We start from the raw sequence: 24886 nt of genomic DNA on the forward strand, positions 1-24886 counted from the left end.
AGGGCACTGCGGGATTGGGTCGCGTCGATGGGCAATCAAATGCATCATGCGGGATGGCAGGATTGCATGCGTTTGGCCCGTCTGCAACAAGTGAGACACCGTGTTCGATAGACTTGGGGCCGGACCCTCGCAGCACGGCATCCGGGCCAGTCGTAAAACTGAAAAGGGGCTCGAAGCCAGAGTATGTTATACAAATCTATCACCCGGTGTCACCCTGCTGCTTCCCGATCATGATCTTCGCAAGTACAGTCCTTGTCGGGTAAAATGGGGGTTCAAATGGAGAGAAAAAAGCAATAATATGACAAAACAACAATAACAAAAAAAAAGAACCATGAGAAGAAGAGAAGCGCGCGCATACACCCTGGAACCCCCGAGTCCGAGGAGTTTCGGATCTGCCTAGGGTGAGGCTGCAAGTATCGATCCTTGAAACATGGGTATTCCCTGTTGAATGAAAATGTTATGCTGTCAATTCATTGATGGAGGAGAGTCCCGAAGAAGAGTCCCGAGAGTAAGTACATGAGTAGAAGAGAGAAAAAAAAATTGGGAAGAATAGGAAGGGAGAAGAAGAGTACAATCAAAGGACATGGGAGGGAAGTCACCACCCAATTTTGCCCCAGTGGTGTATTATGGATTGTACCTAGGTAAAGTATATACGGAAACACAAGAGAAAAGACAAACAACTATAGTTACAAACATTTGAGAAAAAAAAGAAAGAAAAGGAGAAAATCGAAAAAGAAATATCCAAGAACCGTAAATTCATATTGACCGATCTCATCAAGGTCAAAGAAGAACAAGGTCTTCAAAGTCATTAAGCTCGTGAATCCATCCTCAATCCTCCTCTTCCTCACATTTATCCTCTCTAATAGGATCATATCGTTCTTCAGTATCAGAAATTAAACAGAATTAACATGAACCCCTCGAGTATCTTATGTTTGAGAGATTCAACTTTTCTTTTTAGACCATAGGATCCTCCCTCCCAGCGGTCACAAGGTCACGAATAGCCCATCGCCAATGGTTATCACGATCTCCACGATCGAATCCGACCCATTTATCAACCTTTCGTCTCCATTTTTCCTCCTCTGCTCTCTGCCTCCGAATGAACTCGGGTCCCACATCAAACTCTTCGGTGATAGGACCCTCATCGGAGGACTCGCCTGCACTGGGATCATCTCCTCCAACGTGGGTACTTTGATTGTCCACGTTTTCCACCCTTGTCGGCCCATGTTAGGAGCTTTGTCCTCAAGGTCATCTAGACCAGCAAATACATCATCTTCATCATCTAGAGCAATTCGACCATGCTGCCCGGGTTCCGTAGATGTGGCTCGAAGCCAGCACATCCGTTGAGGATCAAAGATCATACCACCCACGGTCTGGACATTGCCCACAGGACCCACATTGCTGATAAGGGCAGGAGATGGTTTTGATAATTTAGATGCAGTCATCACATCAAACTCCTGGGCGAGGTTCTCGTTACCTTCCCAAGCAAAAGTGTCTGGGTTGTAGCGCATGCCTCTGACGACTGTAAGTTGACCAATTAGCTTTTTTATTTCGTTAAGAAACATGAGAAACGAATTAGAGGAACGTGGATCTCTTACACTTAGGCTCTTGCACCCCTGATCCCATGGGCTTAATCAAATGAGGCTTGGATTGTGATTTGGTATTTGATCTTTTCCGGCTCCGAACAGGGGCTGCATTGGGTGAAATCCGAGTAATCGGATTGGCTTTCCAGTTGGATGTAAATGTACTAAGTGGGTTGCCCTCGCGATTCCGGGAATTCATAGATGCAATACGTTGTTCTCGAGCGTTTCGGGATGCATTTGTGTCGCGGGCAAAGCGTGGTGTGGAATTGAGAGTTTTAGATGGTAAAGGAGACGCGAAAGATGGTGTAGGGGATTCAGCAGTGGGAGTGGCACGGCTTTGACTGAGCCTATGGCGTACTGATCGAGGAGCCCCTCGACCGGCTGGGTTTTTTGTGAACTTGCTCTCTGCAGTGACCGATGTAGGCAAATCATCGAACGACTCTAACTCGGTTCCATCGCCGAAATTACGCCGCTTTGTCGGACGAGTCATTGTGCGTTTGTTCGTTGCAAGAGCGTTTTCCACTTTGCTGTCGTCAAGGCTCAGACGGAAGGATTCGGTTCGACTTGATCGGCCTGGTAGAGAGGTTCGTTGCGGACTGAGCAAGTCATTGGAGCTATCAGAGTTGTGACGGCGGGAAGGACGGTATGTTTTTATGTTTGGGTGATGCGGCTGCCTTTCAGATGCAATCACCTGGCCAAACGATGCTGGCACCCTTGGATTGGATGTTCTCGCACTTGGAATAGTCCGTTCAACTGGTGTCCTGGGTCTGAGGGCAGATGGAGGAGTATATCCATCTGGATTGGGAGGCGTTCGTTGCGAGGACTGGGTTGGAGTAGAGGTCGATGAGCCACGAATAGTAGGAAGCGACCTCTTCGTTCGGAGTAGTCTGGTCGGAGCAGCAGAAGGAGAATTCTGCGCAGGTGCCAGGTTACGAGATGTTCGCGATCCCAGAAGCCTTCGATTCGACGGCGCCGGGTTCGGGGAGCTTGAGATAGGGTCGGTTGAGGCTAGACTAGAAATCGAAGACTGTGATGCGTGACCAAGACGAGACTGAGACCTTTGAAACTTGGGAACAGGTGCACCGCTTTCCGAGACAGTCTCAAGATGGGTAGAAAGAGGCCGTTCATGACCATGACCAGACAAGCGTGGAATACGAGTGGTCTGACGCGGAGAGCCTGTTATAGTGGTGGTGGTTGTAGCAGATGCACCGGCATCAGGAGTAGTAAAAGTCAAGGTAGTTGCAGACCGCCGCGTTGGGCTGGCCGGCCACTCCGTTTTGCACTTGATATTCGGATTGAGGGTTAATTTGTTCGACGCAAAGACTCTTCCGTTATCAACTTCAATGCCAGCGAAGAAATCATCCGGTTCTAATGCTTTGGGGATTTTTGGTAATTCGCTGCCCCCGACTGCATTCTCTGTGGACATTGTCTCCTCTCGTCTCTTGAGAGAAGCATTAAAATCGAGTGGTCCATCTGGGAACACTAAGCCATCCAACCCATCTTCCTCGCTTTCTCCGGTGATACAACTGGATACACTGGGACTGGCAATGGATATTGATGAACTGGGTATTGAGCGACCATCTCTAGCAGTGCCACCGACTCGAACACCGATGCTACCTTCGGACCATTCAAGGTCAAAATCATCCAGGGTAGGGCTTGATATTCTTGTGTTATCTTTTCGATGGGATAATTGCAGAATCTGTTGATCGGGAGCCAATTCCAGATCTTGGTCAAAATCTGCAGTTTCCTGGTCAGAGGGGAGAATGCTTGTGGCCATATTTGGTACTGGTTTCTGTGGCGATCGAGGAGCTGGCATCTTCAGCGTTGGGACATCTTGACCCATGGGACCATCATTCTCATCCTGGAACCGATCTAGGGTTGCCAGTGCTGACTGCAAGCGCGTTGTGATATCATCATTCCACGAGAAAGAAGCTGTCGATTTGATTGGGCTTGCGATCGTTGAATTTATTTGTCGGATTGAATCTGGGAAAGTGGCATCCTGCGGGTTTCTTAACTCCAGCACCACGTCTGGGCCAGGGAGCTCCACATCTTCAGACCAGTCATCTACAAAAGTCCGTTTGGTTTTTCGGGTCGATAGGCGTTTGATGGCACCTCCAAGGAGAGCGGAGCTGGGGATGTTCGCAGGTATGGGTATTCCTGCTTGTTTGGCCGAGGCGAGAGCTTCTTCTTTGGCAGCTTCATCGTGATCGTGCAATGGAACCTGCCAGTCCTCATCTCCGACATTCGAGTCCATATCCGATCGAGCAGATCGTCGTGACGATATTGAGTCGCGATGTCCGGAAGGCCGAAATGAGGAACCGGTTACTGATCCTGTGCTGGATGCAGTACGAAATGGATCGTTGAATTGTAAATCGTCATCGTCATCCCAGCACTCGATCTGCTCCTCCTGTTCCGGTCGAGAATGTTTCATCGTGGTCAGGGACTCCATAATTGTTGCGGTTGCCATGGATATGTGACAATAGGGTTGTTTGAAGCGTCCTTTCGAGCAAACAATCAGGTGGTAGACTCAGTGGACTCTGAACTCTGTGACGCTAACATGAGAAATCGAGAGTAAGACGTCATTCCGTGGTGATTAGGCCGAGGGATAGTATGGTTAATCTTCAGTTTGTTCGTTTGAGTATCCCCCAATAGGCAGGGGCCGGGTGAGGGTGGAGTTCGTTCAGGGGGTGGCGACAAATCAAAATGTGGAGAGGTGATACGTCTACACCTCCCGGGGAATTTAAGATCGGAGAATAATCATGAGAGAGGAACTTCGAGAGGAAGCGCGCGTGATCAGGGGGGGAGGCTGGAACGGTTCGAGAGGGATTCTCGAGAAGGGAACGTGGACGCGGTGGGGAACTTCGGGTTCGTGCACCTAGACACTTCAAGTTGGTAGATTACATAGTAAGGAGAATTCACAATTCCACCAACACACAAACGCCCTTGTGTGTACTCTGTACGGAATTAAACACTATGAGACAATTACAGATTCGATCAGAATAGTAGTCAAAAGGCCATGAGCCGGAGAGCCTCGTACTACAAACGGCTAAAAGGTGGAATGATAGTGGTCTGATGCTGGTCGATTCAAGGCACGATGTTGGTGGAAAATTGATCAACCTCATGCGACTACAGAGCTCAGGCCTCTATTTACATTACCAGTGCTCGGTGTATGAGATAATTTGCTTAGTTTACCTTCAATGTTAGCAAGTCGAGTACAGAATATTCTATTTGAAGCTTCCCATATACGTGTATAGTACTAGTAGCCTGTTAGTAGGCCTAGGCGCCAACCAAAATGTAAACCACAAATATGGTGTCAAAAATGTCACTACCTATACCCCACTCAGCATGTTAGCTCAGGGGAAGAGCGCCGTAAGTACCACGTGATTTATAAAATCAATGCATCCGAACAATCCACTAACAAGACCAATAGGGGCTCATAACCCGGAGGACCCTGGATCGAAACCAGGACATGCTATCCTTTCTTTTTTTTCTTTCTCTTTCTTATGTGTATTAGTGTTGTATAATCACTTTAATTCTAAATTAACTACCTAATCTAGTGGAGAGCTAGAGGCTTCAAATGTTACCACTGGGGTAGTAGGGGTAAGAAAAGGAGCACTTGAGACCAACAATGAATAACGCAATACTAAGACCCCAGGAAGGCATCAATAAAAAAGAGGTACATAATCTACCTATTACTACCATAAGTGCCCTCTTATGATAATAATTAATATCGAAAATTACCGTGACGTTTAGTATCGGTTCTCCCAAACTTAAAGCAGTCAACTTGAAACCATGATCATTGCCAAGGTTGGTGCAACACATCCATGTGAAGGTGATGCTGGGCTCCTGAGACTTTAAATAGAAACAAAGCTCCAAGCCCTGGAGTCTTTATCACTATCTGTGCAGTAGACTTGAATCTCTGCACAAACATTGAATGAACTTGAATGTAATATGGTGACTTCAACTGAAGTTTATATCATATCTATGATCAATTTCTTGATTATGATACTCCTTAATATACTAGTACCCCTTTCAGCGCTTGAGGATGTAACCCTGCATCATTTAGTTACAGGGTCAAATCCGGAACAATCACCTTGCAATGTCTGAGACTCGGAAGAGTTATATACCCTGACTGAGGCCATTCCCAGTTTTCAAAGAACTTGTTCGTAGTATTGTAGCCTCGCGCTTTCAAATACTTCTTGTTGACATTCGGGTCACCCGTTCGCGCAAACGACTTCCACATGTCCTGGACTGCATTGGTATAGAAAATATCCTCAGGAACTCTAACTGGTAGATCGAACAGATAATAAGTGCCAAAGATCTCATAAAGATCACTGCAGTGGCACAGGTAGTAAGGAGTCTCTGGTTTCCCAACTGGGAAAGTGCAGAGGTCGTAATAATCATAGTAGCTAAGACCGTAGCCTCTCCGGTGCACGCCGACCCAGACGGGATCAAATGCTGCAACAAAGGTTCCAAGAGCAGCATATTGCCCACAGAGACAGGCCAATTGTGCGTCGGTTGCCACGTTGATACTGGCATTGTATACATTGGGGTATGTGGTGCTGCCGTTGTTGGGGATGGTCTCGTTGGTAACGAGCCAAAGATTGGACGTAAGGATCTCCGATACCTGCTTGGCACTGATCTGTCCACTTTCTTCCAATGTCCATAGATTGGCGGTGAAGTTAGACATGTTTGGTGCCAATAGCGTCTTGAGCAGCGATTGGGCCTCCTCTGGCATGAATGTGCTCATCAGCTTGACAGGGTTGATGTAAGATTTTCCCTTGGCCACTTGGGACATGGGAATGTCAGGCATATATATGCCTTCAACTAGGGTTTGCCAACTAGTAACTTCGCTGTAAGTGATGTTGAGAAGTGTCTGGGCTGGAAGGTCTTGGAGACACTTGAGACGTGCTTCGCCAGTTCCATTGACACCGTGACAGTACTTGTCAATATATGGAAGAATCAATGCTGCTGCAGTGTCTGGGACTGTGTCGTGACCACGGCCAGCAGACTGCTGAATAGCTCCTGAGAATAGACCCGAAGCTTTCGGTGAGGTGACCAAGTCAATGCCGGAGCCTCCTCCAGCAGATTGGCCGAAGATGGTGACATTGTTTGGGGTTGCCACCAAATCCGCGAATATACTTCTGCACCCACTCGAGAGCCGCAATCTTATCGGTCAGAGCATAATTGCCAGGGATAACCGAGTCATTCAGACCCATGTATCCGAAGATGTTCAATCGATAATTGGCCGTGACTACTACCACATCACCGCGACTCAGGATACTAGCACCATCGAATGTCGAATCAGACGCAGTTCCAGTGGTTTGGCCACCTCCATAGAACCAGAACATTACCGGTTTGAGTTTGGAGTCATCAGATGGCGAATCTGGGATTGTACTCGTATAGACATTCAGATAGAGGCAGTCTTCGCTATCTCCCCACGGATTGAGCCCATAACCATCTCCTTCAAACCAGCCGTATTGGAGGCATCCATTGCTGTAGTTTGTGGCTTGAACATGGGTTCCTTCCCAATTCTCGGCATACTTGAATCGCAGATCCTTGACGGGGGGGCTTGGCAAATAGGATTCCAATAAACCTGAATGCCATGTGGTCTCGTAGGCCCTCGAAGGAAGTTCCATTAGCAGTTGTGCTGGCACGTGGAAAGCCAGAGAAGTCTGTGTACACGTCTTTGACCAACGGGACATTGTTTGTACACAGGAAGAGATGTTTGAAGCTCTTCCCAGCTTTCGGCAAAATACCATTTTGGTTGCTTGGTTTGGTCGATGAGCAAGATGACCAAGGTAGTTGATTCGCATCCAGATTTCCTAGGTATCTCTGGTATGAGAACTGCTCATTGAGCTCAGAGAACTGGTGGCAGTTCAGGAGGGTTTCGTTGTGAGAAGCACAAACGCCCTTCGCGGTCTCATGGTTCGACGCAACATTGAAGAAGATTGCACTGGGGTTCTGGCCATGGTTCGTCCAGTTCCCATCATTTTGGTAGAAGATCGTTGTTTCACCAGAAGATTCAGCCAGTGCCAGCGAGGCATCCAAGGCTGCCAAAAAGCTAGGTGGGGAATGAAATGCGTAGCTGCAATGCTTACTGCTCATGGAAGGTAAATGAAATGGATAGCGGCATGAGCGTCCATTTTACATACGTCTGATCTTTGCACATGATACTGCTACCCAGACCGATGTGGGGAAATTGGACGTGGAGAATCAGGCGATTCTCGGACAAGGATACCGGGTATCTCAAGAAATTGGCGTTCTCTTCCCAAAGAGGACTTTCCGACTTAGTGAAGACATTGCGATAATCCAATATTGCGGGGAAATGTTTTGACTGTAAAACCACTCTGCGAGTCAATAGAACCTTGGAAGTGTGAAGGCGGAACGGAAACCCCGGAGAAGCCAATATTGCGGGGGAGACCCCAAGTCAAGCCATGACGATTTCATCGAATAGTAAACGTGAATTGATTCCGCAATTGGATCGGCATATAGACTGCGGGCCGTGCTAAAATGTGGCAGCCCGGAAATGATGAGCTTAAACCTGTGGACAGTCGGCCCATGAGTCCATATTAGGTTAGTGTTACCGACTACCACCACCTGCAGTTGATCTAGAAACTTGTGCACTGGCCGGCTAGATCGTAAGGAATGTACCGATCCATTTCCAACTTCAAACCTGCTGAATCGCTATTTGCATCACAAACACGGACAGGCTGATTTTGAAGCCAACTTAACTTCTCAATATTGCCAGCAAAAGTTTCCCAGACAGGATCACCAATATAGGCATGAGAAGGGGACTTGCAAAAGAAATTCGTCCAATGCACCCATAACAGACGATTGGTCAAATCCCCAGGAGCCAACAAAGAAGCGAAAGCAGGCCCCGAGAGGCAATAAGTGACGATGGCTTCAAGTTCTTCCAGATTTACAATTACATCCAAAAGGTTCAGACAATGAACACCCTCCATATCGGCAGTTGCAAGATCAGGATTCCAGGCCATTACCGCCACTTCAGCTTGAAGAAGTAGATAAAACGATCTACAAGGGTGAGCTTTGGTGCCGCTATCCAGACTTTATGAAACTTCATCGATACCTATGCAGAACCGACCAATTTGCGCACCTAGTGTCTTAATGCACACGGAGTTTAGTATCATGCCCTTTCATTAGGTAGAATCCAGATGAAAAAAAAATTGCACTAAGATGGGCTTGAATGACTGTAGCTCATAGGAGTTGAGATGGCGGGTAAAAAAACCAAAGTTGCTGAGAAAACAGCGCTATACCAGACTTGTACGTCGACCATTTTGATTCCATTCTCCAAAAAAAATTTATAAGTATTCCAATGTTCATATATAAATATAAATATGAAAAAGAAAAAGAAAAAAAAAGAAAGGATAGCATGTCCTGGTTTCGATCCAGGGTCCTCCGGGTTATGAGCCCCTATTGGTCTTGTTAGTGGATTGTTCGGATGCATTGATTTTATAAATCACGTGGTACTTACGGCGCTCTTCCCCTGAGCTAACATGCTGAGTGGGGTAAAGATTTAAAGATATTTGATATTATGGACAAAAGAAAACTTTTCTTATAACTGGAAGAACATACACTTGTGTGGTTGTAAGCTGCGACTAATGGCTCCCGAGGTCTCTATACACTCTGTACTAGCGTGGTCTTACCGCATACATTCACAGGAACCCAGACCTCGGATAACTTCTAAGGTTGTAAACATTTGAATACGGCAAGAATGAGGTCAGAGAACTTTCTCCCAGCGTTGCTCCATCTGGAACCGACCAGGTTTATTGACGTGTACGAATATTTTGTTTGCTTTGTGGAGAGTCCTCGAGTCATTCCTCTAAGATCATCAAGTGGATTTCGTGCTGATCTGGACCGAGCTTTTGCAGGTAGCCAATCATCCACACGAGAACCATTACCATTCACGGTTAGCATGGCTGATCGTTCTCAGCCTTCACAACCCCGTATTGATCAACCGTTCAGGGGTTGAAAATAGAATGCTGATATAAAGCGATGGAGCTTTGGATAAAGCCGTTCTTTGTTATGGTGCAGAGAAGTCCCTTGATTTTTCCAGTGCAGATAGAGACATTTTGCTGTGGCATATGATCCGCTAGCCTATCTGGAGATTTCGAATACCAAGACAATCGTGCTGCTTATCCGTCATTTCTTCTGGCTGGATTTATAATATCAATTTTAAATATTTGAATATGGAAATCTCCCAGGCCACCGATCCACCCAATATTCAGACCTCTTATGGATTGAATGTCCACCTCGAAGGTCGCAGGGCATTGGGAATTTGAATGCCAGGCAATCTTTCTTGCAAAAGAGATATCATCGAGATCGACGACTAAATGGTTTACGAAAGCTACGGGATTCCATTCAAAAGTTCCCAGCCAAGCAATCTCATCCAACTTCTAGTTCTGAGTTTGTGAATTCCACTAGCCAAGGTGGCTTTCTACCCTCTGAAGCTCGAAATGCCTCTCATTACAAAGATGATTCGTCAACACCACAATCATTACCAACCAGGCTAGCGGATATTTTTCCTTCACTGTCCATTCACACACATCAGGGAATGAATCTTTATTTTGACTACTGTGAGTACATGTCTACTCATGATTCGGAGTTCATTCGGCAGTAGTGCTCTAAGAGAAGGCTAATCGATCTCATAGATCGACATGAAGGATCACGACGTTCGTTTCCAATGGGCCACTCCGCAATGTTAAAATGGCTGCAGCAGCAAACACTGGATCAACCTCTGTTGATTGAGGTCATAATATCCATGAGTGCATACAGCTATGCCCTGATAAAAAGGACACAAGGCGCTTCTGATTCACTGGTGAGAAAGTCTGTACAGGATGCGTTGATTATAAGGTCTCAATTAATTCAGTCACTTCAGAAAATGATGATGAAGCCATATGAACTCTTTTCCGAGCCAGCAATCCTTGTCCTGAGTCAGCTGCTCGTCACAGAGGTTAGATAATCCTTTTTGAGTGCTTTGGTTGATTCCAGCTGATAAATGAGAAGGGACTGGAAGGCAACCTGGAAGCAGTTGATGCTCATTTGGATGGGCTTAAAAATTCCATCCGTACGCTAGGTGGATTGGATGCATTAGGAGAATTGATCCTGACAAATATTTACCGGTAAGTGTCTCCTCAGATAGCATGCGAAAAGGGAAATTTGAAAACTGAATGTATCCCAATCAGCTGTGATCCAGTACGAAGTCTCATGAAACAGTCTCCACCAGTGTTTGCTATATCGAGCAGATGGGAGAAAACTGCCCTTGAACCTTCCATGCATAGAGTCAATCAAGCTCGCACAAAGTTTCCCAGGCTTGGAACTCGTTTCTCTCACTCACCATGGTCCAAGATTATTCATCCGGAACTCAAGTCAATTCTACGATCATTTCAAGACGTGGTCTCTATAAACGAAAGCTTTCTCCACTCAGAGACAGACACTACTAGTAGCTCTACTCTCGCTGATCACAAATTCGCTCTTCTTTCATGTCATTGGCTACTTTCTGTACCTGATGAGTGTTATATCTCCTCACTCAATGATACAGTTCGACTTGCAACGCTTGTCTACACGTTCGTACGAATATGGTCATTTCATGGGAAGCCATGCTTGGAGTATACACTGCATACTTTGCTAGAGCGAACGAGTGAAAATCAGTCCATTTATCAGGAATGGGCTCCTGATCTCTTTTTTGGATACTCTTCATTGGCGGGTTTGCATCGCGAGGATTCAAGTGTCATAAGTTGTTCGTTGCAAAGCTTAAGATATCCATCGCACAGCTTTCCCTGAATGACTGGGGCAGCGCATTCTCAATCTTACATGGATTCTTTTTTGTTGGTCGCGCGAGGGATGACACCGCCAAACTGTTCTGGGATTCGTTATTTCAATAAGAATCGGTCACACATTCCTTACTTTTTTATTATGCTTTCCTGAGCCTCATGTTCGTAGTAATTCTACGAGAGCTCGAGTAGTCTCCAGCACAACATTTGTTTTTTGTCTAAATTCAGACCATACGACGCCTAGACACGCCACTTGACGATTTTATCTAAAGATATGACGCGGTACTGGTACACACGGCGCCCTTCGCCTGAGCTAACATGCTGAGTGGTGCTATTTCAGACAAACTTACCAATTTGGATTTGGACCAATTAAAAATATTATCTCCATTAAAGACAAAAAGAAGACCTGCGATCAATGGCTCTCTACTTTAATACCGACCACCTTTGCTGGCATCTCGGTGAAAGAACTTGAATAAGCGTAACGAGCGACTATGAACTACCTGCATCCATATCTCACTATTCTCACTCATGAAAAGAATAAACTTGAAGTTCTCAATTCTCAATAACATTTGAAGGTTTTGAAAGTCCGATTACTATTGTACCAAGATAACCGTGACTACCGTGACTCCGTGAGTCCGAGTCCGAGTCGTGAGTCGTGACGAATAATCCCCTAGCAGGAGTGTGATAAAGAATACTCTATGCTACACAGGCAACCCCTTCTCCCTGAACGCCTGGAGATATGTGTTCTCGGTTGGGTAATTCTAGTACTAGTACCTCTCCCGAGGTCCAGGGCTGTTTTTCAAAGTTGGCGGAAATGGACATCTACATGATTCAACCCAGACAAGGGACTCGGCACCTGGGAGTATTGAGAGCTACATAATGAGATGTGATAATGACTCAGAATATTTGAATACCAGTATGGGCCTACTAGTAGATTTTGATATCGCTTGAGTGGTTCATAGCACGTCAACCTTAGAAACTGGTAGTAGTTCTCAGCACGGGCACATATGCACATGTGCATGATGTGACATCTGTCAGTGTGTATCAAATGGTATGAAAATTTACATTGATGTAGACCTACATCATACAACTTGTCTTGGATGTTCAAAAAGTTCTACTATGAAGCAGAGTATATAAATGACCATCTGGCCTGCCCAAAAATCATAATAATAATCAATCAATAATTTCTTTATCTACAGATAGATCGATCTCTTCAACCCAGTCAATATGCTGTCCGAAACCCTATCACAGAATCCTAGCGCAGACAGCGCAGACCCAAGTTCGAGTCTCCATGTGCAAGATGAGACCCTCAACTCTTCCCAAGGATCCCAATGCCGTTCCTCGAGCGAAAGCAAGGGCCGCCGGAAGTTCCTTTATCGCTACGATGTATCTGAGGAGAAGGGCGTTATTCCAACTTTAGAGCATGATCCGTTTGACTTTCTCGATCCTCAGAAGATGGTTGAGCCTCTCGTTAATACCGCTTCAATTGACCCGTTCAAAACGGGACTGCCATGGTTCTCTCCTATAAAAAGTGCTCTGTAGTGTATCCACTGGCGAGAAGCCGAAGCTGCAGGCTGGGAACTAGTGAACGAAGTGATTGCGACGGATGGAGCTGGTGCTGTGATCCCGGCGGAGCTCACAGACAAGCGTCGTAAGATGTTGGAGATGGTTGAGACTGCGGCTACCATCACCATCTATCATTATGCTGTCTCGGATGCTCCCCGTATCCGTATCCTTACCAATGCAATTCTCTTCCTGTTTCTACATGATGGTTTGTGATCTTCCACTTTGAAACTTTTGGAGCTATACCGACTCATAACAGACGTTATTGAAAACCGTGGACAACATGGAGGGTGGTACAGCTCTTGAGGGCTGGGATAATGACACATTTACTGCGGATGAACTGGATCACGCTTCGCGTAATGATGTTTTCCTCAAGTTCTGCCGTGAAGCCATTGCCGTCGACCCTATTCTTGGGTTAGAGTTGATGCAAGACACCGTCCGGTGGGCACGGTACTCTCGGGACCACAGTACCGAGGACATCGCGCGTGTCGCTTGGAATGACTTTTACAGTTTCCGCGGGATGGACATTACCGACGAGTATGTGATCTGAACTCTCTCACTTAATTTCTGTCCTATACAACAGTTTGATAGTTTCATGATTACTGCCGTCCGCTTCGCGGGAAACACTCTCCATGACAAGGCAGACCGGTCTGTCTTGCATCATTTCGAGAGACTTTATATCCGTCACTGCGTGTTTATAAATGATCTTCACAGTCATGAGTTAGAGGCTTTTAAGGCCCAGTCCGAGGGAGCCCCACTTCACAACTCAGTCAACACTGTTGAGCAGATCTTCTCTGTACCATCATCCTCAGCGAAGGCAATCTTACGATCTATGCTGTGGGACACTGAGCGTCAAATGCGCGAAGAATACCAGAGACTGATTACCCTTCCGGAGATTAATGAGCGACAGAGAGAGTACCTGAAACGGATAATTGAGTGCATTGCTGGCAACATGGTTTATTCCATGACTACATCTCGGTATGGGCAACTCAATAAGACGCTTCTAGAGATGCCGGATAAGGGCTCTATGCTAGAGGAATTGAGGAATTTATCTGAAGATCTCTGATCTGCTTAATTCCACAGCAAGACCTACAGGTCTTATTTATATGTATTGTGGGGACAGGTGCCAGTGTCTTCCACTTACGGAATTGTCACACGTTGTTCTATATTGTTATTCATACAGGTGTCTCCCCCAGGGTCACTTCCAACTTTGGAAGCCTGGAGGTTATCACTTATTTATCCCGGGCCTGTATTGATGTTCTGTAACTTCTGTCCTGTCCTGCTGTCCTGTCCTGACCTCTGATATAGTTTGAATATATGCTCTTATACATCCCTAATCGTGCCCTTGGGGCCATCCAGTGCTGGTGTCTAGTACGCGAAAGTACACCTTGAGTGTACAGCCGAACTTAATGCGGCTGGCATTCTCCCATGCAGCTAAATTTTACATAGTACAACTCCCCGGGGTCAACCTCCCAAGGTTGGAACCTCGGAAGACGGACATCTAGATCTGCAGCCAGGCGCCCGTCGATCGTTTCAAGGTGGGTGCCCAGGTGGCTGCGATTCCCTATCACCACCACCTGAGTTGTGGATCAATTTTAGAGCCCATCAGACCGAAACACGCACACTCAACAATATGATTGTCTTCAAAGCCATAGTAGATAGGACAAAAGGAAAGGATATGTAAATATAAATATTAAAAGAAAAAAAGAAAGGATAGCATGTCCTGGTTTCGATCCAGGGTCCTCCGGGTTATGAGCCCCTATTGGTCTTGTTAGTGGATTGTTCGGCTGAAATGATTTTATAAATCACGTGGTACGTACGGCGCTCTTCCCCTGAGCTAACATGCTGAATGGGATAGAGATTTGTAGATATTTGACATTATAGACCAGATCAAATAAAAGGACATCAGACAAGAACGTGTGCTGTGAACAATAGCTCCACAATAGTCGGGTACTAGTACAGGAGTGTCAACCCTGGAAAGCTAAGTGGCTGATCGTCCTAATAACAACAATCAATGAATTTGAATAGTATTTATCTGAGTCGCTGGTAGGACTATGTACCTAGGTATGTGCTGCATGGATCGTGATTGAATATTACAAGTTCAAGTTGAGCATACCTGCCACATGTGCAGTGCTCAGATGGCAGTGGCCTGGATATGTACAAAGGAACTACATCAAGGCATTCAAATGTCAGTCACCAACTGCATGTGTAAGAACTACTAACTACATCCATATGTAGAAATATCTAGAAATTACTCAAGTGTTGTTTCGAGTTGTTCTGACTTGTTGCAATAGAGAAAATAAATATTCATAGTAGCTCTCTCAACGAGCCCGTCTGCTCCAAGATGAATATGGAATTTTGTGGGTCTCAATCATTTTATATACAAGTCAACCCCAGCCGGTTAATCCCAGGAAACACCAGAGAGTGGGCGAAAGAGGTTAACCACAGAAGATGAAACGGCGTTAAAGATATTGGGAGAGAACAAATGAAAAAAAGTAAACGGGGATACATCAGAGAGACGTTTAATGTAGTACAGATAAGAACGCCTGCGACCATTAACAAAACAGAGAATCAATCAGCGATCGCTGGGAAGAGAGAAATCAATCACGCTCCCCGATTTAGCCGTAAAGGGCCTGAGGAGACATTTCACCTGCAGCCATGAAGTTGGTCTCAGGGTTGCCAGTGGCCTTGGCGGCCGAGCAGCGAGCCATTGTCGGTGAGCTGTAGGGCAAAAAAGTCAGTTTATAGCTGAAAATAGGATGGGATACAAATGGAATAACGGACCTTCGGGAGATAGAGTCAGTGAAGAAAAAGTCCTCAATAACCTTCTTGAAAGGAGAGCCGGTGGTGGCGGAACCCTTGTTCTGGTCGGCCAATTGCACCTTGCTCAAGGCGCTGACGGAGGTAGGCTCAAGAACATCATAGCGGCGCATCACGGGGCTGATCTCCTCCATGCGGTCACGGAGGGCCTCGATGTCGTCGTAGGGAAGGGGAACACCCAGGAATTCACTGGAAGCACGGATAATCTTCCAGTCATCACGGGCAGCTCCGGGCAGTGATGTGGCCGCGCGAGTAACTTGCACACGACCCTCAGTGTTAACATAGGTAACGGACTTTTCGGTGTAAGCGGCACCAGGCAGAACAACATCTGCCAGCTGGGCACCACGATCACCGTGGTGTCCCTGGTAAACGACAAACGCATCCTTGGGGATTTCACTCTGGGCGAGCTCATCGGCACCCAGCAGCCAGACCATCTTGGGAGTAGTCTGGGCGACCTCGGTGGAGGGAGCAGTGAAGCCAATCTCGTAGGCACCAGCGCGGGACGCAGCACGCTGCAGGACGTTGTAACCTTGCCATTCGGCAGTGTTGAAGGTGCTAGCATGCTTCTCAACGAAGCTGCCGACAGCCTCGAAGATAGCCTTGGCATCGGGATGCTCAGCAGCCGCGCTACCAACAATAATCATGGGTCGCTTGGCAGAGCCCAGCTTCTTTCCGAACTCGCCAGACAAAGCAGCCTTCAGGGAGGACACATCAGCACCCAGGGTATCATAGTCGAAGGTGCTTTCGAACTCTTCACCGACAAGGCCGATTTCCAGATCCGAACGCAGGTACTGCTTGCGAATGCGAGCGTTAAGAACTGAAGCCTCGTGGCGAGGGTTGGTGGCGACCAGAAGGATAGCGTCGGCTTCCTCAATACCGTAAATCTTCGAGTTGAACAGGTAGTTCGCGCGAACATCGACACCGTGGGCGATAGGGGCACTGCCACCGGGCTGGTCGAGGGCGAGGTTGTCGGAGCCCAACTTGTTAGCCATATCCTTCATAGCAACAAGTGTCTCAGTATCCACGAGGTGTCCAGCAACGGCCTTGAACTCATTAGTTTGAAGCTGGAGCTTCTCCTTGGCTTCGGAAATCTCCACCAAGGCCTGCTCCCAGGTAGCGGGAACAAATTTACCATCGCGGCGAATCAGAGGTGTGGTGAGTCGCTGAGTCTTCAATCCATCACAGGCGAAACGAGATTTATCATTAATCCATTCCTCGTTGATATCATCGTTGAGTCGTGGGATAATTCGCATAACCTCCATACCCCGAGAATCGATACGAATGTTAGAACCCAAGGCGTCCAGAACGTCGATGGACTCGGTGTGCTTCAGCTCCCATGGTCGGGCACGGAAAGCGTAGGGCTTAGATGTCAAGGCACCAACGGGGCAGAGATCGATGATGTTACCGGACAATTCCGAGTTAAGGCTTTGCTCAAGGTATGTTCCAATCTGCATGTCGTTTCCACGGCCACTGGTTCCGAGTTCAGGAGCACCTGCAACGTCGTTCATGAATCGAACGCAACGAGTACATTGAATACAACGGTTCATGGAAGTCTTGACCAATGGACCGATGTTCTTGTCCTCCACCGCACGCTTACCAGTAACCTCGTGGAAACGACCACGATCGGCACCGTAACGCATGGATTGATCTTGAAGATCACATTCACCTCCTTGGTCACAGACGGGGCAATCCAGAGGGTGGTTGGCAAGAAGGAACTCCATAACACCCTCTCGGGCCTTGTGTACCAACGGCGAATTTGTTTTCACAACCATGCCAGGCTGGACGGGCCAGGCACATGATGCAACTGGCTTGGGGGCACGCTCAACTTCAACGAGACACATACGACCTGGAAGAAAGAAAGACAAAAGTCAGCCACGTAAGTTCATGGAGTTGAAATGACGACACAATTGTTCGGAAATAGTCGCAACATACAGTTTCCTGCAACCAAGAGTTTTCTTTATAGCTGATTGTTAGCAATTTATATAATCGGAAGCATCGGCGAATGGAAACATACTCATGATAACAGTATCTATGACTTTATTAGTAAGAGGACCAAAAGAGGGATGCCATTGAGAGTCGAAATACCTTGGGACTGTAGCACCTGCTTTCTCGCATGCTTGGATAAGAGCCGAGCCAGCTGGAAGAAGATGGGTGAGTAATTATATCAATGGTAGCCACAGAGTCATATTATACCTTCGACTGAGACCTTCTTGCCGTCTAAGTGATATTATTAGCATGCATTGGACCATATATTGAATGTTTGATGCCATACCAATGGTGAGTTCCACCTCGGCTGCGCGACGGGCTGTTGTCGCGAAAGGACGGGCTCGGGGCACCCGGAGAGACCGGGCGGCCGCACGGAAGAGCTGCGGCCGCATGATTGGAGATGCGTCGATAAGGGGAGGGGGTGGGAGAGTTGGAGGAGTGGAGTGGTGTTGGACGAGGGGGGTGGAAAAGAAGGAGCTCAGAATAGACGGACTTCGAATCTTGCTTGGGTTACATAATGCAAATTGCTGACCATCCCTAGGCTGAGTAAGGTAGTTCTCACAAATGGCCGTGCTGGGATTGGTTCGGTTACTTTACCCCGGATTAACTGTATATCCGGACTTCTTCCCTTAAAATCTCCTTCTCTCCTTCAAGACCTTCTGCTCCGAATAATATCTCATTTCACGGGCGTGATTTATTGTAGGAGACGGGGATTTTTAATTCCGTGTTTCCTCTGCAACATAGTCCCAAGACCAACGTACCGAACTGGAGCAGTCAAGGGTCTTTCCCGATTATGACATGTTCTTTACCGACGGTGACTACAAAGCCCTCATGGGCAAGCACAGTGTTCAACTAAAAGAAGAAAAGACCTGTCCGTACCAAGTATATCCCCTTTCAATATGAGGGTTCTCCCCATTAAGAGAGTTACTTAGCCTTAAATTCATCTATGTTCCAAGTTATTCCAATTCACTTGTTCCTGTTTCATGTCTCGATTTCTTTTTTTAACCCCTGAAACCCTCTACATGGATGTCGTAAACACTAGCATCCATATGTGCTCTGTACTCTGTACTCTCGTTCTATCCCTCGTGCTATGCTTGAAACTTGAACTGAACTCTGCATATATGTACTTGCTCATGAAGTCAGGTTTGATGGATGGATGATCATGCTCCAATCCTCATAGATTATAATCATTTACATCCCACACGCTCTATCTATGCTGAGCATCCAGCAAAATGAAGTACAAATCAACGCTCAGAAACGCCATCCATAGTATGATACACCGAGATCTCCTAGGGGAAACAGGCTTGTTATTCCTTTGCTTTTTTTGTTGTCGTTGCTACTCAACCCCCCGAAATGGCTATAGACGGAGTAGAGGGGATGAGTACAAAAAACAGTAGCAAGGATAGCATTTTCCCGTCGAGGAAAAAATTAAAATGATGCTATGAGCTCGTGGACGAATCATTTGGTTTCCATGTTGATTCTTGCTTGGTTCCAGGAAGCCAAGTCCGGGAATTGCTCATTCCCCGAGGCCGGACTCTTCCAGGACCATCGTCTTCTTTCTTAGAGCTGTTCGTAGCATGGGAATTGTTAGATGAGAAAGAATCAAAGGACCGTGGACCAGGGAACGCATAGCCATTCGAGTCCCATGCCTTATTGGAATGTCGAACGTTCATGGGAAGAATAGTCCCGTTGACCCGGAAGTGGTCAGCATTCGCGCGTTGGTCAGCAACATCGTCATGGCTGTTGCGATCATACAGGTACAGACCCAGAAAAGTAAGAGCGATGCCAACAGCTTGAATAGAGGTGGTTGTGCTTCCAAACCACACAATTGCGACCACGATAACGAAAACTCGTTTTACCAATGAGGCAACCGAGTAGGAGACTGGAGAGACCATAGATAACAGCACAAATGCCAGAATGTTCTGGGCAAAATGAGAAACACCGTTGAAAATGAACTCAATGACGAGGGCTCCATGATCCAGGGAGCCTTGTTTGCCCGAAAGGGAAATCACACCATCATGGATAAAGTCTGATACCAAGGGATACCCCTCACTGACAAACCAGATAGGCAGAGTGAGAAAGAATGCTAGACCGGAGCAATAGCACAGCAAATTAAGCTTGTCCAACTTCCGCCGCGCGGGGTTCGCCGCATCAGCCTCTGCTCGGTCCGCGTCATTGAAGAGTTTCTTGGAGAAAATATTCTGGGACACGAAGACAATAGCAGCTAGAAAAGCGCAGGCGATTCCAAAGAAGTTGGTTGATACTCCTGTAGAGCAAGCAAGCATGACTCCAAGAGTGAGGGGGATCAGAGAGAGGTACGTAGCACGAGCATATCGAATTCGAAACAAAACTCGGTATGCCAGCACGGTGAACAGAGGGGACAATCCTTTGATTGTATGGACCAACGATACGGGGATCTGGGAAGTCGCCATAGAGCTGAGGATATGTCCTGCTAATTGGAAGACAGCCAGGGGAAGCGCGGTAGAGATCACGTCGCGGGAGGGATAACGGATTCCCTGCTTTAGCACTGGCAAGTTTTGGCGAAGCCATGGTATCACCGTGGATAGATACACCAGTAGCAGACACCAGAATGAGACAAAGGCGAATTGAATGATGGTCAAGGTGATGGGCATTGGTAGCGCATTCAAAATGGATTTCGAGGACGTGTTGGTGAGCGCGGAAGTTAGGTACCATACCACGCAGAGGCCCTGAACACGATTAGCTTTGACATGGGTCACACCATCTGTCCTTCAGGGTATATGTACAATTAGACGATACGAGACTGGGGCACGAAGGGCCTCCGCCAGCTCATGCGCATTGGCGCTCATACTGCCATTGCGGTTTCGGATTGTGGTGATGGCTTCGCTGATGCTTTTCCGCGGTCGATGTTTGGGATTTCTTATAGAACCATTGGCATTATCTCGCGAGTAGAATGTCGACTTGCGAGGTTCCCAAAGATCGTTGCTTGCATATTTCACAGAGGAGCCGGGGGTCGGGTGGTTCGTCCCTAGGGCGGAGTCAAGGGTCTCTTCGTAAGGAGGAAATTGGTCGACTGGGCTACTTGTTGGTTGGGACGGTTTCGTTGGTGTTGGTAACTCGGCTTGTCGCATGGATGGCCGGCGTCCATGACCGGTGACTGTGGTTGTTGCCATTATCCGCAGCCTCTAGCTTGGGGACAACTTGACGTTACGTTAACGGGATTGCGATACCGCGCGTGAAAGTATTCCAGTCCACTTACCCCAAAGGTTTCTAGAAAATGCTGGAAAGAGGTCGGAACTCCAATCCAAATAGGGAATTTTGTCCTTCTTTGCTCTTTTAAAGGGGAGAATTGCCGTCAAGGAATATGGGCAGTGCAGTTGAGTTGCCGATGACGAATCAGCTTGGACGAATTGGGATTAAGAATGGCCGACACACGGTAGAGATCTGAATGTAGAGAAATTGCCGACAAAGCGAAAGTTGCCGAATTTCAACAGATTTCCGTGACAAAGTCCAGTGAGGACTAGTCTTTTTCTTCTTCTTCTCGGATTTGCATATGAAGAGAAGATGGAGAAAAAAAACAAGTGGATGTTAAGGGGGCACGGGTAGGGGAAATTGAGGTCTACCATGGATCCGTATGCGACCGCATATTACATAGGCGGAGACTGCCGAATCGTGGAGAGTATACTACGCCGATTAATATAGATAGCTATATTGCTCTAGAAACATTGTTCCTGAATATTTGAAACATCGATGGATATCATGTAGAATCAAACTTGAAGGTCTCCGAGTCATAAGGATTCAAGTTCCAATGTTTCACATTTACCTGAGAGAACATTTGGGCTTCAGATACTGCTTCTCAAGGGACCTGCAGCCTTTCAATTATGACATAATATTAGGGTAGAATCTGAGAAGAAGAGCCTCAAAGTACGTACCTCAATCATTTCTTTCTCTAGAGACCCCAATACTAATTGAGAAGCTCCAGAAGCCTTTTATGATAAGACACGTATGAAGATCACCAGAGCTCTCAAGTAGGTACTGGAATTGAGCACATTCAAGCATGGTTGCAAGAAGCACATACATGTAAGGTTCTTACAGATCTCTGATACTGTGGAAAGTATATGAAATAACCAATAGGTAGCTCCAGGCCCGGGAATTGCAATGCTGACCTGGCACACTGGCATATGCAAGATGCTACCCACATGGGCACATGTACATCTAGAAGACACTTCAAATTTTGCTACTCATGCTAGCTTAATTGACTAATAGTATCATTGCCACTTACTACAAGGTTTCATGTCTCATGTATGTATGTACTCAAGTGCTGAATCATGCCAAATCCACGACCAATGGAGTCTATTGATGTGCACTATCAAAACTATTCAAAATGGTACCTATACTCAAAGTTGGAAGATTTATGTGCAAGATACTCAGCACTGCCAGTTGGCCTAGTAATACTGCCAGATGATATTCATTAAATCTGTTAATCGATAATCACCTTGGAACTTTCTACCATCTAATATTTTCGACGATGATGCACAGAAGAGAACTTGAATCAAATTTATTTACTATGTCTAATTGTAATTGCGTTACGCTATGGAAACTCTCCTACCTAGCTGTAGGAGTGAAAGGATTTTGACGAGGGCAAGTTGAGTACGTATCACCATGAAACATCAACTCTCACTTCCCCCACTTCATGGTGAACAACGCATAAGCGAGATGCAGCCACTGTCTCCACTTCGATGAACACGTCGCTCGATGGTTCCTGAAACAGAGTATACGGGTCGATCTCTGCCAAGTCAGCTCATGCCAGCTTTACTACGACGCCAACTCTGCAGAAGAGTGGAGAAATCTCCAGTTTACGGGCTGCGAACCTCGAGCCCCCACTCTTCCCAGTCAATGAAGGCAGTCGCGTAAAAAGGACCATATTGTGTCATCTGGTGGGGGACTAGGAGTTCAAATCGAAGAGCTGATTGATTGGATCTGGTTAGTTCATACGTACATTGATGGTCGGGTCCCTTAACAAGATAATAGATGAAGAGATCGGCAACAGGAATCACTGCCAATTGTCCCTCAATCGCCTTTTCGGGGTTTCCAGTCCCTCTCGGATCCACGATCTCGGAATCTACTACCCGTAAAGCTATTCATGGCATCGATCATGATGGATTGAATTGATGAAAGCAGCTGCTGGATATGCATCTCTCTCAGCAGATAAGGTCTATAGAGTTAAATATTCGAGTTTTCAAAAGCTGAGAACGCAATGACAATAAGAACTTGGGTGACGGAGATGGTGGCTCTCTCTCTCCCCACCCCAAAGTCTGGTTTCCTCTGGACTGCATGAGGCGGGGAAGAGCGCCAAATGGCTGGCTGAGAACCCACATTCTACTTCAGATCGAGTCTCCTCATCCAAAAAGAGCCGGATACATAGGCCTGGATCATGATCTGATTCGACTAACGACCCACTATGCCCCGAATCTTGGGTCTATGCTGCTATAATCGCCACCATTGTATCAGGAAGCGAACTGTTACGTGTGATCAACATACAAATGCATGGAGCTGGAGCTTTAGCTGCATTTTTACCCGGTGTGATATCACCTGTGTGCTCCATGCTGCCACCTCGGTCCTAGGTTTTCACCGTCATGTATATCATCACCATATTTGGTCTGTGGATCCATTGAGAATGAGTTATAAAAGGCATTTGTTTTCCCCTTCATCGATTCATTCTCATACAAAAGAAATCAATTGATCACACCCCGAAGCCATCATGGTTTACTACGCCTACGCAAAGAACGTACGAATCCCTTCTGAGACAAAGAAGGCATTGGAAGCAAAGCTAACTAAGGCACTAGAGCAATGACGATTGGTCATGGCGCTACCTGATCATCGCACCTTCTTATGATGTCCTCAACCAGTGGTACGAGGCTGTCCGCGGCCGTGTTGCCGAAAATGTTCTCTGGCGTGTCTCCGAAGATTTCTACGTGTTCGACCGAAACAAGTTGAACCTTGGAAGAAGCACCATGGCTGGTGCTGAAGCTCCTCAATTCATGAACAAGCTTATTTTCCAACTGCAAAATGACAACGAGGGCCGAGGCATCTCCACCTTCAACAACTCTTGGAACCGTTAAGAAAGAAGATGTAAGTAGAGTTCGTCCTCATACTTTGCACAGAGTTCGTTCTAACAATCATCCTAGACACAACGGTTTGACGTCGACCTGGCTTGTGAAGATCCTGTTCAAGTTATTCCATATAGTCTATTGAGAGAGTAATGGAGCATACAAAGCGTCTATTATGATTGGACAGGAGCGTGCCTGGTCTGATTCAATACTTCTAATTATGTACCCGAGTACCTAGTCCCTATTAAAATATCCAAACGACGTGATGAAATGAAGTATAGGAGTACTGGCTGCTGTATTATCTGAAATCCCTGAGCACTATCACCTAGATACCCATCCAAGTATTGAGTAGGTACTAACTTATAATAGGGCTGTTGACCAGTGATTCTGTAGTATTCATCACGAGTATGGTTCCAACCCTGGGCAGCTTTCAGTGTCACTACGTAGAACCACTGTTTGTATAATGGATAGCTCGAAGGCTTAGATAGTAGGTAGATATTACGTGATGTCCACCATGATTTCTGGGGATTTTACCTGCACATGCACATGTGTGGGCACAACTAGATCATGATGCCAGGGCTACCTCTCAACAGAGTCCTGGAGTCGTTTCTAGCTTGAGCTTCAAAATGTTGAAAAATTCCAAGGTTGAGCTTTGATCCGATACTCGATACTCGATGCTCCGGGCACAAGTTTTCTTAATCCATGCCTAACATAGGCAACTACTTAGACACGCCTCTATCCGAAACTATATTCAAGCTGTTATATGAGGATATGAATTTAGACTGGTATGACTGAAGCTCCACGGGAGACGTAGTGTCCAAGATCCAAGACCTCTACTACTGGGGTACTTGTATATACGACTTCGCTACTAGATAATCTGATTGATATGACAATATATTCCATTAGTTCAATTTAGATGAGACTCAGAAAATAAGGAGAAGCTGAGAACGAGAAAAGAGAAAGATACTTTCTCGTATGGCATAAGATGATATACATGGACTCGGATGTGTGATCTTTTAAACTAGGGTAGTGGCAGAACTCTCACCGTGGACTG

At 46.5% G+C, this 24886-nt stretch overlaps 7 protein-coding genes across 7 annotated transcripts; 3 read left to right on the forward strand and 4 right to left on the reverse strand.

Moving 5' to 3' along the window:
• Positions 1-954: 954 nt before the first annotated feature.
• N7483_011689 (putative cytokinesis regulator (Byr4)) lies at positions 955-4047 on the reverse strand (the record flags this gene model as incomplete). The annotated part of the gene is given in 3 exon segments (XM_057095116.1): positions 955-1186; positions 1201-1519; positions 1596-4047. 3 exon segments carry the CDS (start codon positions 4045-4047, stop codon positions 955-957), a joined length of 3003 nt encoding a protein of 1000 aa, XP_056941087.1.
• A 1599-nt stretch (positions 4048-5646) lies between these two features.
• Positions 5647-7688, reverse strand: N7483_011690 (carboxylesterase; the record flags this gene model as incomplete). Its single annotated transcript, XM_057095117.1, is given in 3 exon segments — positions 5647-6721; positions 6735-7151; positions 7177-7688. 3 exon segments carry the CDS (start codon positions 7686-7688, stop codon positions 5647-5649), a joined length of 2004 nt encoding a protein of 667 aa, XP_056941088.1.
• Positions 7689-12601: 4913 nt separating this feature from the next.
• Positions 12602-13153, forward strand: N7483_011691 (terpenoid synthase; the record flags this gene model as incomplete). The annotated part of the gene is made up of 2 exons (XM_057095118.1): positions 12602-12844; positions 12917-13153. 2 exons carry the CDS (start codon positions 12602-12604, stop codon positions 13151-13153), a joined length of 480 nt encoding a protein of 159 aa, XP_056941089.1.
• Positions 13154-13220: 67 nt separating this feature from the next.
• On the forward strand, positions 13221-14003 carry N7483_011692 (terpenoid synthase; the record flags this gene model as incomplete). The annotated part of the gene is made up of 2 exons (XM_057095119.1): positions 13221-13474; positions 13529-14003. 2 exons carry the CDS (start codon positions 13221-13223, stop codon positions 14001-14003), a joined length of 729 nt encoding a protein of 242 aa, XP_056941090.1.
• A 1552-nt stretch (positions 14004-15555) lies between these two features.
• Positions 15556-18135, reverse strand: N7483_011693 (putative NADH-ubiquinone oxidoreductase, subunit G; the record flags this gene model as incomplete). The annotated part of the gene is made up of 5 exons (XM_057095120.1): positions 15556-15658; positions 15722-17603; positions 17772-17894; positions 17951-17974; positions 18030-18135. 5 exons carry the CDS (start codon positions 18133-18135, stop codon positions 15556-15558), a joined length of 2238 nt encoding a protein of 745 aa, XP_056941091.1.
• Positions 18136-19182: 1047 nt separating this feature from the next.
• N7483_011694 (putative ER to Golgi transport protein (Sly41)) lies at positions 19183-20895 on the reverse strand (the record flags this gene model as incomplete). The annotated part of the gene is made up of 2 exons (XM_057095121.1): positions 19183-20451; positions 20509-20895. The coding sequence occupies 2 exons, from the start codon at positions 20893-20895 to the stop codon at positions 19183-19185; spliced, it is 1656 nt and encodes a 551-aa protein (XP_056941092.1).
• Positions 20896-23483: 2588 nt separating this feature from the next.
• N7483_011695 (uncharacterized protein) lies at positions 23484-23844 on the forward strand (the record flags this gene model as incomplete). The annotated part of the gene is made up of 2 exons (XM_057095122.1): positions 23484-23510; positions 23569-23844. The coding sequence occupies 2 exons, from the start codon at positions 23484-23486 to the stop codon at positions 23842-23844; spliced, it is 303 nt and encodes a 100-aa protein (XP_056941093.1).
• Between the last annotated feature and the right edge of the window lie 1042 nt (positions 23845-24886).

This window comes from Penicillium malachiteum, assembly GCF_028827825.1.
Source record: "Penicillium malachiteum strain IBT 17515 chromosome Unknown utg000005l:1.0-9002435.0:326005.0-9005861.0, whole genome shotgun sequence".
Taxonomy (NCBI): domain Eukaryota; kingdom Fungi; phylum Ascomycota; class Eurotiomycetes; order Eurotiales; family Aspergillaceae; genus Penicillium; species Penicillium malachiteum.